At 39.8% G+C, this 17,364-nt stretch overlaps 3 protein-coding genes across 13 annotated transcripts; all 3 read right to left on the bottom strand.

The window, feature by feature from the left end:
- Nucleotides 1-505: 505 nt before the first annotated feature.
- On the bottom strand, nt 506-10,413 carry LOC104758813 (mediator of RNA polymerase II transcription subunit 13). 2 transcript variants are annotated; one of them, XM_087494454.1, is made up of 23 exons: nt 10,120-10,413; nt 9,958-10,031; nt 9,713-9,852; nt 9,544-9,630; nt 9,324-9,411; nt 9,149-9,226; nt 8,802-8,879; nt 8,629-8,708; nt 8,126-8,204; nt 7,703-8,029; nt 7,419-7,478; nt 6,968-7,202; nt 6,759-6,807; nt 6,533-6,678; nt 4,931-6,277; nt 4,506-4,683; nt 4,234-4,345; nt 3,939-4,026; nt 3,745-3,823; nt 3,308-3,603; nt 2,130-3,213; nt 1,606-1,971; nt 506-1,494 (listed from the first exon to the last, which is right to left on the bottom strand). In XM_087494454.1, exons 1-23 carry the CDS (start codon nt 10,141-10,143, stop codon nt 890-892), a joined length of 5,700 nt encoding a protein of 1,899 aa, XP_087350580.1. In that variant the 5' UTR covers nt 10,144-10,413; the 3' UTR covers nt 506-889. The 2 variants fall into 2 exon arrangements, with proteins under 2 accessions (XP_087350580.1, XP_087350581.1); XM_087494455.1 differs by having other exon boundaries at nt 6,763-6,807; nt 10,120-10,404.
- Nucleotides 10,414-10,635: 222 nt separating this feature from the next.
- On the bottom strand, nt 10,636-14,559 carry LOC104758812 (putative acyl-activating enzyme 18, peroxisomal). Of its 2 annotated transcripts, none has more exons than XR_015586407.1 (14): nt 13,887-14,460; nt 13,662-13,791; nt 13,329-13,579; nt 13,041-13,242; nt 12,919-12,959; nt 12,706-12,825; nt 12,552-12,628; nt 12,253-12,473; nt 12,072-12,166; nt 11,765-11,981; nt 11,564-11,676; nt 11,358-11,456; nt 11,062-11,271; nt 10,636-10,966 (listed from the first exon to the last, which is right to left on the bottom strand). XR_015586407.1 is itself a non-coding variant. In XM_010481765.3 (14 exons), exons 1-14 carry the CDS (start codon nt 14,153-14,155, stop codon nt 10,850-10,852), a joined length of 2,175 nt encoding a protein of 724 aa, XP_010480067.1. In that variant the 5' UTR covers nt 14,156-14,559; the 3' UTR covers nt 10,636-10,849. The 2 variants fall into 2 exon arrangements, 1 of the variants encoding a protein (XP_010480067.1); XM_010481765.3 differs by having other exon boundaries at nt 11,551-11,676; nt 13,887-14,559.
- A 94-nt stretch (nt 14,560-14,653) lies between these two features.
- LOC104758811 (serine/arginine-rich SC35-like splicing factor SCL33) lies at nt 14,654-17,198 on the bottom strand. Of its 9 annotated transcripts, XM_087494453.1 has the most exons (8): nt 17,073-17,198; nt 16,682-16,837; nt 16,417-16,494; nt 16,171-16,185; nt 15,850-15,870; nt 15,508-15,678; nt 15,289-15,420; nt 14,654-15,202 (listed from the first exon to the last, which is right to left on the bottom strand). In XM_087494453.1, the coding sequence occupies exons 2-8, from the start codon at nt 16,822-16,824 to the stop codon at nt 14,863-14,865; spliced, it is 900 nt and encodes a 299-aa protein (XP_087350579.1). In that variant the 5' UTR covers nt 16,825-16,837; nt 17,073-17,198; the 3' UTR covers nt 14,654-14,862. The 9 variants fall into 9 exon arrangements, with proteins under 9 accessions (XP_087350579.1, XP_010480060.2, XP_010480064.2 ...); XM_010481758.3 differs by lacking the exons at nt 15,850-15,870; nt 16,171-16,185; XM_010481762.3 differs by lacking the exons at nt 15,850-15,870; nt 16,171-16,185 and having other exon boundaries at nt 15,289-15,417.
- Nucleotides 17,199-17,364: the final 166 nt, after the last annotated feature.

Raw genomic sequence — 17,364 nt, 5'->3', positions numbered from 1 at the left:
TTTAAGTTCTGGAACGAGAGAAGAAACGCGTTTGTAAATGGCCGCCACTTTCCTGTCCATCTCTTCTCATGTGTCCTGAGAATCACAAGTTCAATGGATAAAGACACAATGTTTATACCAGTACTTTTAAAGCAAAATCAAGAGATAAGTAGCTTACCAGAAAAGATTCGGGAGCAACACCTGAGGAAGTTGCAATCTGTACGGCGGACAACAGATTGCATTAAGATGGTCCTGAGGCAGACGAAGAGAGACTGAGAATCTGAGTCTATTGTCAAAAATTTAAGCTGCACGACTCATACAACAGTCAGGATCCATTACGACTGATCAAGAGAGAAGCATGATGAGTTCAGTCTTAAGGTACAAGAATTTTACAAGAAAATAAGCCTGCCCTAAGAAACCCATATGAATATCTTGCTAAATTTACAGCTGCACGACTCATACAACAGTAAGGATCCATTATGACTGATCAAGTGAGAACCATGATGTTCAGCATAAGGTACAAGAATTTTACAAGAAAATAAGCCTGCCCTCAGAAACCCATATCTTGCTAAATTTACAGTGGAATGATAAATAATGTTGAATTACAAATACAAGGGGGTTATAAAGAAACTAACCTATGCATTTAAGTGAATCAGAACCAGTAGAGCAAGCCGTAAATGCTAATTTTTACAGATTTCATAAGCACCAAATCAAAACCGGGACTACATCTACTACATCTACAACATTTCTTCCTACTTATTATAACATATAGCACTGGTGAACTAGCCCGAGAAACCTATGTGCCTTAAATATGACAAGACTACTCAGGAGGTGCAGGATGAAGTTCACAGAAAGGTTGGTCTCATCTTCTGATAGAGAATTTTAGTGATCTGCATGCTCAACCAATGTTTTAAACCCTTGACTTATCCGGTAGCCTGGAGAGTTCTTTGTCCGCAAAATGAAGCAGACGTCTCAATCTCAGAACCATATCACAGTGAAATGGCAAGGCCGTACGCCTGTCCAGATATGCTGGACTAACAGTCATCCATGATAGAGCATGGAGTTCTGCCGCAATTGACTCGAGGATAAGATGGCTTTCAACCTCAAAATCTCTAGTTTCTTTGGTCCCTCCTCCCTGCTTCATGATTCCTTGAAGAATTTTGTCATGAGCATGGTCGTAACCACCATAATAGTCTACGAGACTTACAGAAAGAACTGATGGCCATTCTTCTTTCACGTTAATTCTCGAGTCTTTTCTCATGGAAGGCACAGCTTTTGAAACAACAAATCCGGTAGACAAGGGGATCGCACATCCTTTGCTGTGAAGGAGGTGAGCAAGTGGAGGTGACTCGGCAGTTAAACATGTAGGAAGCTGGAGAGGACTTGGGTGAAGAAAGCGCATGTTGGGTGATGGTATCATCATGTAAGAGAAAGCAGTAGACCCAATAGATTTGACAGGAGTGAAACCTTCAATGTAATTAACTGAACTCATACCAGTACTGCTCTGGCCACCTCCTGCATAATTGTGCAAATAACTATGCAAGTCAGTATCTTGCTCCATATCTTATGAAAATTTAAAATATATATATACATATAGAAATGAGATGAACAAATAAAAAAACTGACCAGCAGAAACCAACTCAGCTGGAAGAACAAAATGTAGAGAATGATCAAGTGAAATAGAAGCAAAACTGATGCTGTGAACCCACTGAAACAATCCCCTTGGAGTACCAGAAATGGTTTGCCCACCCATTATCTGCTTTCTTCCAGCAGATTGCCCCATACTGCCTTTCACAAAGGTCGATGGTTTTGAATGAGAGCTGTAGAGTGTGCTAGTTGATGAGGCTCTCTCTTGAATCAGACTCAGATCCTGCTGTTGCAAGGAAGATCCGTTGCTATTGGAGGCTATTCCAGAAGGCGCAGAACGTCGAAGTTGAATAGGCCACTTTTTAATCTCAGGACCTCCAGCTGAATAAATTGCCTTTTGCCACTCTGTTATATCAGTAGCAAGACAAAAAATACCAGGGTTATGTACCATACAATACTAGAGAATTCTATTCCCAGGCGCAATTGAAATAAGAGAGGGATGAAATATCAGATTAAGAACAGAATGGAAGGGTCAAAGAGAGGTATAAAAGAAAACAATTTACCTAGGTATTCAAGCTCGAAAAAATTCCCAATGCGTGTAATGACAAAATCCCTGGGTTTATAAGATCCATTGTCAGGGGAGGAACACGCCTGTAGTATTTGACATCCCTGCTGCAGAACTTGAACAAAAAGACACTGCAGCCCTTTCGTATCCTGTCTACTGCTAATTCCACCAAAGGGAAATATATGTGTGTCAAGTAATTCACCCCTGGCATCCGTCCAGATGCTTACAAGCCATCTCCAGTCCTCCGTCCAACCGTAGCAGCAATGTAAACTTGGAATAGCCTTTCCTTCAAGCTGGGATGCATCACCCTGGGAGCTTGATCCCGATGTTATACCTTCCATTGAATTCAAGCCAGGTCCAGAACCTCTGCCACCATCTTCAGGTATTGGCTTTGAAGACTCAGATCCCAAGCCGCCAAAAGTAGGTGAAACTCCACGCTCCACAGAACCAGGCTCAGAAAGAATGAAAAGTGGTTCAAATAAATAGAAAATTTCATCATTTAGGTAAAAATCCCCATTTCTGTTTGGATCGCAGCTTAATCCTCCAGATCTTGGTATTTGCCAGGAAGTATCCCAACCACCCGTTCTCAAGCTAACATCCATTTCACCATCTCTAGGATGTGTAGAACCTGTCATTCGAGAACCAACACAGTCTTTCCAGATTCCTGAAATAGAGCTCATTGGTGTCAACGCTGAAGAGGATCTGCTGGATAAAGATGATGACAGAAATGCATCATTAGGCACTCCTCGTGAAATTCTCCGAGCTTTATTGTAGACAGAAAAAGCAGTATCCTTGAGAATGACAAGCTCATTAAAGCTTGGACTTGTTATACGGAAAATAGAATCAACAGACACCACTTGTAGAACTAATTTGGGGACATTAAACCCTGAAAGCACTGGAATGTGAGATATTGATGTTTCGTCAACAGCAGCAGAACTACCAAACGCCCTTGCAACCTGACTGTTAAGTATCGATCTCCTGTCTCTATCTGACTGTATTACTGATCCAAGTGCTATAGACGATTCAACAATCGTCCTTAAAACTGCTGAAGGGTCAGGAAATGGACATACTATGTACACTACCTATAAGAAATAGAAGGCAACAAGTATCAACAGCTACACTTGGTAGAAGAATACTAATCTCAGTTAACATATGTATTTCTCAACTTATACTTACCATACAAGGACTCCCTGATCCTTCTTTCTGGTTTGTGTAAAGGTAAGACGCAAGCTTTAGGCCTTTCAACGCTTTTGATAAAGACTTCAGATAGCTACTCACATTCCACCCATTCGACAAAGACAGAAAATAATCGCTGAGAGATCCCAGAAGCGATGTGTTATTGCTTTCAATCTTCATCGATTGAGGGCAATCAAGCAGAACAAATCCAGATGAGGATAATCTTCCAGCGTCTGTTTCCATTTGATTTCCCAGGCTCTGTGGCAAATGGGTTCCCAGTCTACACGTCTCATAAACTATGCAATAAAAAATAAATCAAAAGAAATGATGAGAAAATGTCAGAACTCTTGTTCCTCTAGAAACATTTTTTATCAGAAACTAATTCCTATCATGTTTGAGCAAAACCTCTTTCACAATTGATAAACTCGTCGACTCACCAGTTCCAAGTTGCTGGAAAAAATCAGCAGCAGCACAGGTTAGAGGGTCAATATCCGGGCATACAACAGTATAGTTAATCTGCGAAAGGAAACAAATGACTCCCACGGTTAACTTTCGATGGAGAAGATTATTAACTGGCCTAATTTGCAAGAAGACAAATAATATCTTTCAGATGAATTCCTTGAAAACTCACATTTTTTGGCAGAGCATATGGCTCAAAAGGGGCCTTTTCCCAATGTGGCAAGGAGTTTGTCGATATCTTAAGCCAGTCATCTTGGTACCTGTCACAGGGAAAAGATGCATACGTATCGAGATATTTAAATCACCAGAAATGTAGTATGTAAAAATGATTTAAGATATCCTAACAAAAGGACATTATAATACTTCAGGAAATAACCCCATTACAAGGGCATCTTGATCAAGACCAAATTCTATCTAAAGAACACTGCTAATAGAACAGACGGACATCTGCATAACTGCATACATACCCGACAAGTATAGAAGGTGATGGAAGAACAAAAAGTGTTGGTCGGAGTAAATCTGAACTGTATATGTCTTGGCTCTGAGTCGTCTCTTCTCCTTTCCCGCCATCAATTGACACTGCTTGTTTGCCAAGATAATTATTAGAATTAGATTCATCAGAGATACGTTGACACCATTTGCTCTTAGATATCAAAGAAAAAACACAGTGGAAACAGTAGAGTTTAACGAGATGATAAGCCAGTGTGAGACAGGGAAATAATCAGAATTCGCGTTCTACCTTCAGTCAGGGCTGACTCAGCAGTAGATCCCTCAGAAATAGATCCTCCATCCCCTGATTGATTCCGGCCCTTGCACCAATCTGTAACAGATAATGGACCATCTGACTGACCAAATGCAGATTTCAGAGCTGTTTTGATGTCAGATTGCAGTAAAGTGATGACAGATGAAGGAAAAACCTGAAATAGAAAGAAAGCTCCAGAATCAGGTTTAAACTGACAGACAGTATCATTGTGTACTAAATATTTAACAACTAGTCGCATAGAGAAGACAAGAGGCACAAGCAAGAGAAATATGATCAAGCTCAAAGCTTCTAAAGATAAAACTGTGACTACTTAATTAGTCTAGCCCAAACTAACAATTAAGAACGTTAAAGATATTGGATACCCTCATTTCCCTGGCATCTTACACCATTTTAAAGCTTACCTCAGCTGAGAGTGGATCAACTAGCTTTACACCAGCAATGTCCAGAGAATGGGAGGAAGCCAAAGTCCCCCCACAACCTGCATGGCCAGCAGAGGGCCCACATGACAGTTCCCGTCTCCACAACTCTTCCAGTGCAAGCCAGCCATAGGGTCCATCTCCACAATCTGAATCCAGAGCTAAATCAACAAAAGAAGTAGCTTGTTGTACAAGTAACGCTATTCCATCTAGGAGTTCCTGCAGTGGCTGCCTTTGACCATAAGAAAGCAAGCTGTCTTCGCTAAATGAACTATGGGGCAAGGATGAGCCTGCTTCAATATTTGGCGAACTAGCAGGTTTTGCTGTTTTTGGGACTGAAACAGTCCGCCATACGCCAACTGGTGCACTCATGTGGCTATCTAACATTCCTCCGTCAAAACCTCCAGCTATTCTGGTAGGTATATCTTTCTTATATATCTCATTCCTTGCAGATATGTTGTCTGTGAGAGTACTAGGCTCATTTGGCAGCTGGTTCAGAAAAAAGTTTCCACTAAGCCTAGTCAGACTAACAGGTGAACTAAGCTTTGAAGAAGTGGCTATGTGCCGCATCCTACACATGAAAGCTTGGAACATAACGCTTCCTACGTCTGTTGCCAACAAGGTCTTTGAAGATAATAACGTACTAACAACAGCAGTTATACCATCAGTCTTTTTTCCCTGCACAATCTTAACAGCATTAGCAGAACTATGTTTTGAATGTTTTGATTGAGAGACACCCTCCTTTGTACTATTGTTGTCACTCATAACAGTAGGTAGTTGGTCCTTTCTACCCTCCACTTGAGTGTAATGCTTCTTCAAACTAAACAAAGTTCTGCCATCGTTGTTACCAATGCATGCTTTTGATCCGTACAAAATCTTATCAGCTGCTCCATCAGAATCAGTGGCAGGTGGTGTGGCTCCATAAACATAATTACTCGTTCTTGAATTTGAACTCTCCACTTTATGAGATTTGGGAAGATATGGGCTTTTGAAAAACGTGGAGGAAATCTCGCTCATAGGTGCTTCTACAGCTCCATACTCAGGGGCAAAGGTCATCATAGCTTCTGCTTTCATCAAATGATCGAACTCACCAGTAGAAGAGATTGACATTTGATTTGACGGAACTGAGGTGATACTGCTGTTGGGAACATCTTGACTTTTAATAAGGCACTCATCTATGATAGGAGGAACAGGATTAAAGCTCTCAAAAGAGGAAAACCCAACAGGCAATACGATTTGGTCTGATACATCCATCATATCAACTGGACTGGAACCTACATCAGCAGATTCTGGAGGAATCATGAGCGCATGCGACTCTGCAGTTCCCGGTGGCTACAAAAACATAAGAAATAAGGTGATTAATTAGATAGATAAGGTTTAAACACCAAAGGCAATATGAGCGAAGACAAAAAGAGCTGTGACAGGAATGGGGAAAGGGAAGCAAACAACCCTTCCTCCCAAACATCTCTGGGATACAGTCTAGATCTCGGAGCTTATGCAAGGTCTGCAATTCGTTCACCAGTATATGGAATGAAAATAATAGTTTCTTGATTATTATGATAGATAACAACAGAAAACAGGAATTACCTCCCCGAAAGGCAATGCATCATTCTCAAAGAAGTCACCAAAGTCTCCAAACTCTGAAAGAAGTGCCCTGATATCCATGCCACCTTCTCTGTCATCATCATCATCGACATCATCCCAATCCCAACCAATTTGATCACTTTCAATGCCTGGAACAGCAGCTTATTAGTTTTAGTGTAATCAACTCCTGACTTATCTGCTTCTTGAATAGGTGCATTAGTGACAGTACCTACTTGACCGGAAGACTCTGCCATCCCTGTTCGCGGCCGCTTTGAACCCTGCAAAGAAATTTATTTAGGCACATGAAATTATATATAGTAAGGAAAACAATATATGATGTTGATCTATTGTAACAAGCACGTTCATGCTACAACCGACAATTCAATTTCCTCATCAGTACAATGCAATCTCCACCCTTTCCATAGATATAAGTCATACCATTTTTGAGCGATCATCATTACAAGTTAGACCAGATTGCCTACACGTCAAAGAATCTGCATCAGCGTCAAGATCACCAGTTCTTGAAGTCATCCTCCAGCCACTTCCGCTAGAAGCGCTACTTGTTGAACTAATGCTGCTATTACGGCTACTACCACTGCTATTGTAACCATTTTTTTCATAAAACCCATCACTCTTATTTCCAGACGCTCCAAGGAAGTCAAAATCACCAGCCCTGCATGAAGTAAAGTTCAAATGTTTAGGGATCATGAACAGACTTTTATAATGGAAAATAAAATCGTTAAGCATAATATTGGAACAAAACTCCAAAATGCCACAGATTCACTCCTATGGAGCTTCAAATCATGAGGATTACAAACCATAGACCTCTCTGGTTAACGAGTTTCCTTCGATGTTCAAAATGTAGACGAGATAAAAGAAAAAGACTCACCAGTGCATATATAACGACGAGCCTGCCAGTGACGGGCCTATCCAATTTTGAAGCCAAAATCTGCAAGTATGATTTCACCTTGCATCAGCTCCAAGCTGAGGAAATATCAGAAGTATTATGTCTTCTTAACATGGGTCTGAAACAATTCCTAAAAAACCCTTTCACTATGACCCTACAGAGTCTATTTTCTGAATTCATTTATGAAACTCAACAAAAACCCAATCTGGATCTTACCGTTAAGTAGTCAACAAATTCTAAATAACCTCCTCACCTAGTCGGTTTACCTTTTTAAAGAAAACTTAGCAAATGACGACTGTAAGATCGGCACAAGCACTGCCTCAGCTGGATATATGAACTTTTTTTCACACACTGATAAAGGATCTGGTTGTCCTTTCCGGTGATCTTTACTCCCAACAGAAGGTTCAGGACACTGATTATGGGGCAAGTTAACAGCACAGGTCGAATTCATTTGACTTGTGTTGTCATCTCTATTTTGGCAGCAACCAAGTGTAACTTCCACGTATGAATGATTCCCATTTATCAGACGGGACCCACGACCAACATGAGAAGGGAGACCAATATATCCACTCGAAGTCCTTAAGTTTCCAGAACTGTGTGACAAAAATATCTTATATCATCAGAAAAAGAGTTATGCACTTCACAAAAATGTCGACTTGGACACTGAAAGGCAAAGGTATGAGTTGCACCTGAAGTAGACTTGCTTGACAAGGTCGTTAGGACAGAATCCAGTGAGGCTGCCCCGCATACCATGAGGAGAAACAATCACTGGTGGGAATAACATAAGCTTGTGAGAAGTGTTTCTATCAAATAAAAAGTTCTTATCTTTCTTGAAGCATGTGTAAGAAGGCACAAATCATTTCGAATCTAAACTCAAAAATTTTGGCTTCGAAGAATCATATGTAATACTTTAAAATATTACAGGTACGCTCTTGTGCCATGCAAAAAAAATGAGATGCTAAATCTTTGCTAAGAGAAGTCAGGAAGTGTACAAGAGTGCACTAGCTTCTTTTAGGAGTGGATGCACTGAAACTTGAGTTCAAAAGTCCCATGCTCTCATTAATACGCTAGTAGAACAGTACAAAGCAGGAAAAGGCCAACTAACATCTAGAACTAGTTCCCAACTTCTTTTGATTTATCCTAGGTAGTAGGATAATTTAGCATTCCAAGTGATGATAGAAAAATGACTAACCTGGAAGCTTATGACTTGAGTTTTTCAAGGAACTCTTTAACAGTCTTTCAGCATCGCCACTTGAAAGTGTCCGGACATTCCTTCAAGCATAAAAATCATAGTTTAGTTTCACAATAACTATGAGAAGCACTAAACCATAACTTGGAACGTATATAACAAAAAGCTTTACGGACTTGGCAGATATAATGACATGGACAAAAACTGCTTCTTCGGTGGCAGCAAAGATGAATTCAACAGTAGGCTGTCCCCTCCTGCATATATATCCAAGGAGCATTAGCCAGGAGACGAGACACAGATCCAATCATAGACTTCTTTCGATTTTAAGAATTAAACTCAGGAAACAAAGGTCTCGCAGACCCATATTGAATAAAAGCTATAGGATGAGATATGGTTGAAAAGCCAAAGAAAAAAAAAACGATAAAAAAAGAAGATATATTTGCTTTAAGGTAAAAGGTCAATAAACAAACTCAGCGATTATAATGTACGGTCTCTCTTAGATGGAAAGAGAGGTTGCAGATACCTCAAATATTCTTCGCTTTGAGGGCTGAATTTTGAAAACACATCTCCAAATCTCATGTAGGAAAGTCCGGTTAATGCTCTGTCGCAATATCAAACATATTAATATGATATTTCAATCCATTAAGTCTTTAATCTAACCATTACGCCAGAAGGGGATCATTAAAAAAAAAATTAACCTTTCAATGCAATTACGTAAAGATTGTGAGAAGGCAACTGATATCTCTTCAGAGTCCCCAGGTGCTACCCAAATTCCTGACGCAACAACTTTCAACAAGAGAAAAAGAAAAGTAAGGACATGTATACCAATACACCACAAACATGTGCACTAAACTGTCATAATCATGAATAGATTGAGGAGAAAAACGATGTAATAAAATCATACGGAAAAAAATATACCTCTAAGCTTTGAGACAGCAGCCTGAGCTTTATCAGTTATTGATGAGTGACGCCCAGGTAGAAAAAGCCAAAGCTTAATCTTTTCATCTGAGCAGCGGCGAGGAAGGATGGTCAGACACAACTATAATAAAGTTACAAAAATTGAAGAAGCAGAGTGTGAGCTTTTTACCAGGGTTGTATAAACCTTGAGAAGGATCCCAAGGTCCAACAAAAGAATTGGTCCAAGTGGTAAGAAACCCTTCCTTCTGCAACCGAAGATGAGAGGAAAGCACAAGATACGTTGCAACATCGTTTTGCTCAGCTCTTGAACTGAACAAAAAAATCTCCAGAATAATAATTAGTACACTATCATCACATTAAAGTAACAACTAAAAAAACTACCCATTGATTAAAAAAAAAGCTAAAAGCTTTAACCTTCTATCAGAGCCAGGATTCAGCTCAGTTTCACTGGGAAGAAACTGAAACCACGAAACGTTATGTAGACCACCCTGGTAGAAAAATTCAATCGAAGTATTACGAACAAGTCAATTCTCGAAACCACACAATGGAAGAAAGAAGAAAAAAAGAAGGGCTTACAATTCTGAAAACATTAGTCCACATCACTTGGAGCAAACAAGTTCAATCCTTTTTTCTCTGTGCAAATTAAACCACCAAAAACATGGTCTTGGAAGCGTTCGGAATTGGAAGACTTTGTCAAATTTGTAGCTTCCGATCTTCTCTTCTCTTCTCTTGTTGTTGATGTGCAGAGGGTTTTTTTATTTATCTCTGCTTGATCAAAAATCTTCGATTACATGTAAAAAAAATCATCTCAACAAGAAATCTCTCGTCCATTGTTTCATAAATCCAGATCCAAACGCGCCCTTTAGGGTTTTTTTTTTTTTTTTGTTCTTCCTATTTCTTAATTTCTTGTTCTTGGCCCATTATTGTTTTAGTCAGGCCCAATTCGTTATTTTCTCTTTCTTTCTTTTTTTTCCCAAATACGACAGTGTTTTAGTCAGGCCCAATTCGTTAAAGCGTTCATCAGTGTTTAGGTGAAGGCACACATCCTCTATCTCGATCGCGTCCTAAGGAGATATGTAATATTATTACAAATTTGCATGAAAGTGAAATTGTATAAACAAGCACATAAGCATAAACACCAAGCACAAACACAACAAAGTACTGTTTAATCATAAAAGTACGTGAATATGGTTAGAGAATTCAAGTGAATTGACCAGGTTGATTTGATTTAATCAAGTCTTTTTACTTTATAACTCAGTCATGTAGATTGTAGATCAATTAGTTCACTCAACAGATTAAGGGGCCTTTATATTCGACTCCGTAAGGATAATAGTTCTTGCTTCATCTGATCTCTCAAGACTCTTCTCAGTAACTTGTTAGAAGCTGTTCTTGGAAACTCAGGCACAATCTTCACGAAACTCACCTGCATTGTTTTTTGCAAATCCATTTTTAAGCAGAGAGAAGAGCTCTTTTTTGTATCTTTGAATTTGCGAAAACACCATCAAGATTTTAAATTACCTTGAAGAGAGGATTAAGATCTTTTTGAATGGTTCTTGAAAATTTCATCTTTAGCTCTTCTTCACTCTGTTTCTTGAACCCTTCTTTCAAGACGGCAAATATGACCAGCAACTCTGGACCACCGTTCGGCGGTGTTAAGCTGACTGCAGCCGTCTCTGAGATGCACTCATCAGCTTGATCACACACCCGTTCGATCTCAATAGAACTTGTCTGCGTTTTAACATAGATACAAGAGATGAAACTTAAGAAAAGTTCCCAAGACAAACGAATCTGTGTATATACATACAATGTAGTACCTTAATGCCTCCAAGGTTCATGGTATCATCAGCTCTGCCTTGAACATTGTAATATCCTCCTACCGTTCGCTTCACGATGTCACCGTGTCTTCTAAGTCGCTGCAGAACGGAACAGAACACAGCAATAATTTAAGTGATGTCAGTTTGCAATTTGGTTTAGCTGTATATATATTGAAGCCTTAAAACTACTCACTGTTTCTTTATACATTGGCATTCCCTTGAAATAAACCTCGTTGTGGTCTGCGTTCAGAAGTCTATCCGAGGCCCCGAGGTGCTGCGGGAACAAACCAACTTCTCCAGTACACGGTTGATCATCCGGCTGCAAAAACAGCCTTAATCAACCTCTGTACAGCCTTAGAGAAATATTGTAACAGACCGCCAAACGTCCAAGAGTTTCAGTTTCTTACATATGGGACACCATTTTCGTCGAAGATGATAATTCTAGTTGTCATGGATGGTGTACTAAACGCTCCAAAAGCTTGTGGCTGAAGCGGGCTTCCTATGAGATATGAAGAAGCCAGTTCCGTGCCTCCACAGACTTCAATCACAGGTTTGTAATAAGCTTTAGAAGAAAGCCAGAGAACATCATCAACATTGGAAGCTTCTCCTGTGGTGGCGAAATATCTAACAAAGCACAATAGCTCCTGAGTCAAGTCTTCTCCGAAAACCACAAAACATATAAAACCGAATAAACCAAGGTTTGCTGCTGCTTACTTTATCTTTGTCCAATTAAGCCCTTCCATACAGTTGATCCTCTTCCAAGTTTTCACCAAGCTCGGAACAGTGCCGAGAACTGTAACTCCAGCATCCTAAAGTACATATGAAGCACAAGTAAGTGAGGATTTATCGAATGTTACCAAGATTGAAAACGAAACAACAAATGGAGGTGCCTTGCCTGAACAAACTTTCCAAAACCGCGGCCAAGGGGAGACCCGTTGTAGAGAGCGAGAGTTGCACCGGTTAGAAAGCAGGAGAATATAAGATTTGGTCCCATTACCCATCCAAGATTTGTAGGCCAACAATATATATTACCAACTTTGACATCAACATGAGCCCATCCATCACAAGCACTACGAATTGGCGAGAGCTGTGTCCATGGTATAGCTTTCGGTTCACCTAATTAAGAAAAAAATAAGACTGGATCAATAGATGTATCTAAACATGTCTACAACAATTTGACCATCTTTCCTTTACCTGTCGTTCCAGATGAGAAGAGAATGTTAATCACAGAGTCTACAGGTAGATAACTCGGACGATAGTAGTTATCTCCACTGCAAGCCAAATTGAAGCCATGTCTCATCTACACTCTCTCCAAGTGGTTGCAAATGTAGAGATATAAACAATTTACCTAAGACCATTGGAAAGAAAATCCATCCATGGTATGTCTTGTTCTCTTAACTGAACGCACAATTCAGTCCCTGAAGAGGGGAGGACAATGACCTTAGATGGTGCAGCTTCAACCACCCGGCTACATGATAAACAACAAAAAAAATAAAGATATAAATTATGTTTTTTGTTCATGGAGTTGCAAAATCAGCCACATAGATATCAAATTTGTCACCTGTATAAAGGAAATCTTCGACCTCCTCTGAGTATATAATCCTGAAAACGCAATCAGACATATCTGACATGGTACGTGATAAATACAAGCTGAAAAGATGTGAGTCAGGCTGTGTCACAAACCTGAGTGAATATGCCTTTTGCCTTGGAAATTTTCAACCTTGTTGCAATTTCTTTAGCTGCAAAGCTGTCTGCGATGGAGACAACAATGCAACCAGCTAATATGATTGCGAGATATATAATCACTGCTTCGACTGTCATTGGCATATCGATTGCAATTGTGTCACCTTTTGCAAAACTTCCACTTATAGCATTTGCCACCAACCTTTTCAAGTATATATGTACCACTGGAAGCTTAATAATGAGATCACACAACACAATGATTGATAAAGACTTTCATGTTATACATACATTACTTGCTCGCGGAGTTCTTTAATTGTCATACGATTGACTGGGGAATCATCAAAGCCTTCATTACGCCATACAACAGCCACACTATGATCATCCTTTTTGGGATGGCTTGAAGGCATCAGACAACATTCAGCGATATTAAGAACTGCATCAGGAAGCCATGTCCCTTCAGGTTTTGATTTGTCAAGTATACACCTCGGAGGAGTGTGATACACAACTGAAAGCTCATCGAGAACAAGTGACCAATAAACCTGAAAATAATATAAAATTAACCAAACCAGAGCGAGCTTGCACAAAGATTCATTTTTGTCGACATTCAACATCAATGCTTACTTCAGGGTGTTCAACTGAGAAGCTCCTGAAAAGTTCAAAACTTTCAAGAGGGTTTTTATATGAAGCACCAAGAAGCCTTGACCCGTGAGTTTCCATCAGCTTCCCCAAATTTGTGGATTTTGACTGAGATCTAAAGACACAGAAGAAGATATAGACAAGACACTGAGCTTTAAAGAGATTTCAGAACTTCGAAATGAGAAAGAAAATAGAGAGAGAGAGACGTACGGAGAAGGAAACCAATAGAGAGGAGGGCCATGAACAGAGGAGTCCCGATTCGAGTAGACAGAGTAATAGAGAAGCTGATGCAGAGGATGAGGATGCCATGGCTTAAGCACACTCTCATCCACCAAAGCCTTCCATTGATCTCTTGGATCAGTCTCTGTAGCCTTTGAAATCACATCACTCACCAATTTCTCAAATTCCTTGGCGTCTTCCAAAGTCAATCCAGCTTTGACATAATCATCGCAACTCAATTCTCCTATGCTCTTCCACATCTCTCTCTATCTCTCTCTCTCTCTCGCTATGCAAGTTATCGCCTTTTAATTTGGTGCATAAAAAAGTTTAAAGCTTGCCAACGGTGGTAGTAGACTGGTAGGTTAGATTATGTGGACAAGAATGGAAATAGCAAAAACCGTACTGTCCGTTCAATGAGGAAACTCAAATTGTTTTGTTTTAGAACAGAAAAGGTTTGATCTTTATGAAGAAAACTTAAAACTACTCCTCGGGTAAAATGGGACCATAGTCTTTGTCTCTTTGACTCTACTGAGTTCTTGAGTCATCAAAGAAACCAAATCTACCCGTCTTGGCCGTTTCCACTAAACACACCATTTTCCTGTGAATAATTCCATTTCACCAAGGAAGTAGGTACGCACGATTTGAATATATTATCAGGTGACACATTTTTATGCAAAGCCATCCAGAACACACATTTTTTTTTAAATAGAATCAATGGATCTCTTAAAGAGATTGGTTGACCTGACGAACCTTGCAACTTCCACAAAAACCCAAGGTTATATCTTAAAAGAACATAAGAGTAACAGTACCATGTTCCCACATGCTCCATAGATCATAATATAAGAAAGCCAAATTCCACCCATACATCAAATTCTCATATTTTAAGTATTATCTTAAATTTTCTTAGAATAAGGGTACGCAACACAACCATAATCTAGAGAAGACTAGCAAAAGAGTGAAGAATCAATCACTGGCTTGGTGAACGATCTCCATCATGCGGGCTCTGGCTCCTGCTTCTGGCTTGTTCAGGAGTGTTGCTTCTGCTTTTCCTCGGGGTCCTGCTTACGCTTCTTCTCGGGCTCAAGCTCCTATTTCTCTTACGGCTCAGACTCCTGCTTCTTTTAGGGCTACGGCTTATGCTTCTTCTAGGACTACGACTTATGCTTCTTCTAGGGCTGGGGCTTATGCTGTGGCTCTTACCTCTGGCTGGACTTACACTGCGACCCCTTGAGCCATTATAGGCTGGTGAGCGCGAGTATGACCTCCTCCCATCATAACGCTCTTCCCTGGGCGAGATTGACCTGGACCTGTGACAATAGAGAGTTAGTGAGCATTCAAAAGTCAACCGGGTGGAGAAATTTCTAATCGAGCTCAGACAGAAACATGTAGAAACCTTGGGTGGTGTCTTCTAGGGGGAGGAGAATAGTAGCCACCGCTCCGTGACCGAGATCTACCACGTCGAGGGGGAGGAGAACGAGAGCGAGAGTAGTAGCGAGGGGGACTACGCCTTCTATCCCGAAATCTGCTGCTCATACGAACAAAAGAAATGTTAAAAACTTTTCGAATATTTGATGATAAACAGTATACTTCAAAAAGAGAAAGCTCCATGCACCTTCCTCCACCACGCTCCCTTGCCCTCATTTCAGTCGGTTTCTTCCTGTTCTCTTCTGCAAACACGACAGTCAACTCACGGCCAAGAAGAACATAACCATCCATGTGATGTTTTGCGTCTTCAGCATCAGCAGGATCCACAAATTGAACGAAACCAAAACCTCGTGGATCCCTGGCATTTAAACATATAGAACGAAAAAATCTCAGACAAGAAACCAAACATACAAAATGACGAGGAAGATGCACCACTTTACAACACAATCCTGTTGAAGGACAACTCACACAACATGATCCCCTGCAACAAAAGATATCAGTATACATGAAAAAATAAGCAAGCACTTGCCTGCTAGCCTTGCAAGTGTCAGTATAAAAGATGACTTCTTGAAGACTTGATTCATCTTCATATAGAATACAAACCCAACTTCACTTCAACTCTTCACTACCATATAGAACATCTTCATAAGGACTCTAATTACTTCTTTGATGTCTTCAATTCTTTAAATTCACTGCTAAACCTCAACAACTTCAATTAACTCACCTCATAGTGTGTTCACAACATATAAAAATTGTATCCTTCTCCTTAAGGAAATACAAAAAGACTAGTCCACCCTCTACGACACCAGAAAACCTCAACAAATGATGATCTCAAGTCACAGAAAATTATGAACATGTATGGAGACTAAATTTGATTTATGAAATCAACGCACTTGATAATATTCTCAGAAGGCCCTAATATCCGTGAGGAGACACACAGAGATGAAAGAACGGAAAAAGGAAAGGGAGATAAATGTAGTAAAAAAAGATTCAAGAAACGTGGAAAGAAGACGAAAAGAAAGAGTTATTCGCAATCAGAACATATGTAAAAATCAAGTGTTTAAACACTAGATGTCCTATCTACTAAAATGCTCACCCAGTATAATAATCCCTTGGCAAATAAATGTCCTTGAGATGACCGAACTGCTCAAATGCCCTCCTGAGATCTTCTTGCCTGAAGAAAAGGATAAGATGTAAGCAAAGAATTTCATTAATCTAAAAGACAGGAAATGAAGATACACTAAGATTGGTGGTGTCAAAGTCAACAACAAAGTACTATGGTTTACATGAACCCTAAAAATGTAAAAAGATACACTCAGAGAGAACCCGTCTTATATCAGTTTAGAAGTCAAAATATGTACCTGACATCATGGCGTAGATTGCGAACCAAAAGACTGGTTGGGAGATCCCTGCTACGACCTCCATATCGACCTCTAGGGCTTGGGCTTCGACCCCTCCTCCCATAACCCCTTGGTGGTGACGGAGTGTAGCTCCTTCCCCTCATTGAATCGAAGCTTCTTCAACCTCAGCCAACACAAACAAGATGAGAACATGCACCAGAAAAAGGTAGGATATTTACAAGGAAGAGAGGGACCAGCGTCTAAGACAACTTCAAAGAAGCATTCAATCTAGTCTATATAGTTTTGAAATCACCAACTCCAATCCCTAAAATACAACTCGCTACTCAAGAAAGATCATATTTTTTTCCAATTGAAAACTAAATCATAACAAAAGAAGATAAATTTAGTTTACCAGTGAACAAAGTTCGGTGGTGACGATTGACGGAGAAGCGATGCTGCAAAGAGAGAGAGAGAATTGGAGAAAAGATTTTGATCAATGAGCGACTTCTTAGGGTTTCTTTATACTATTTACTTTTACATTTAAACCCCTAACTTTCTTTCAAAATTTTATTTTTACCGTAAAGATTAACTACATATAATAGATGGTCCATTCCAATTTATGGTTAATTATCTTCCGTTTTTAAAGGTTTTCAAGGCCTAATTGTGGTTGTTGTTATATTCTTTAGGATCAAAATGGGTATAAT

Source organism: Camelina sativa, chromosome 17 (assembly GCF_030686135.1).
Source record: "Camelina sativa cultivar CO46 ecotype springtype chromosome 17, ASM3068613v1".
Taxonomy (NCBI): Eukaryota; Viridiplantae; Streptophyta; class Magnoliopsida; order Brassicales; family Brassicaceae; genus Camelina; species Camelina sativa.
The sequence above is the reverse complement of the archived record's forward strand: the minus strand, read 5'-3'. Positions and strand labels throughout refer to the sequence as shown.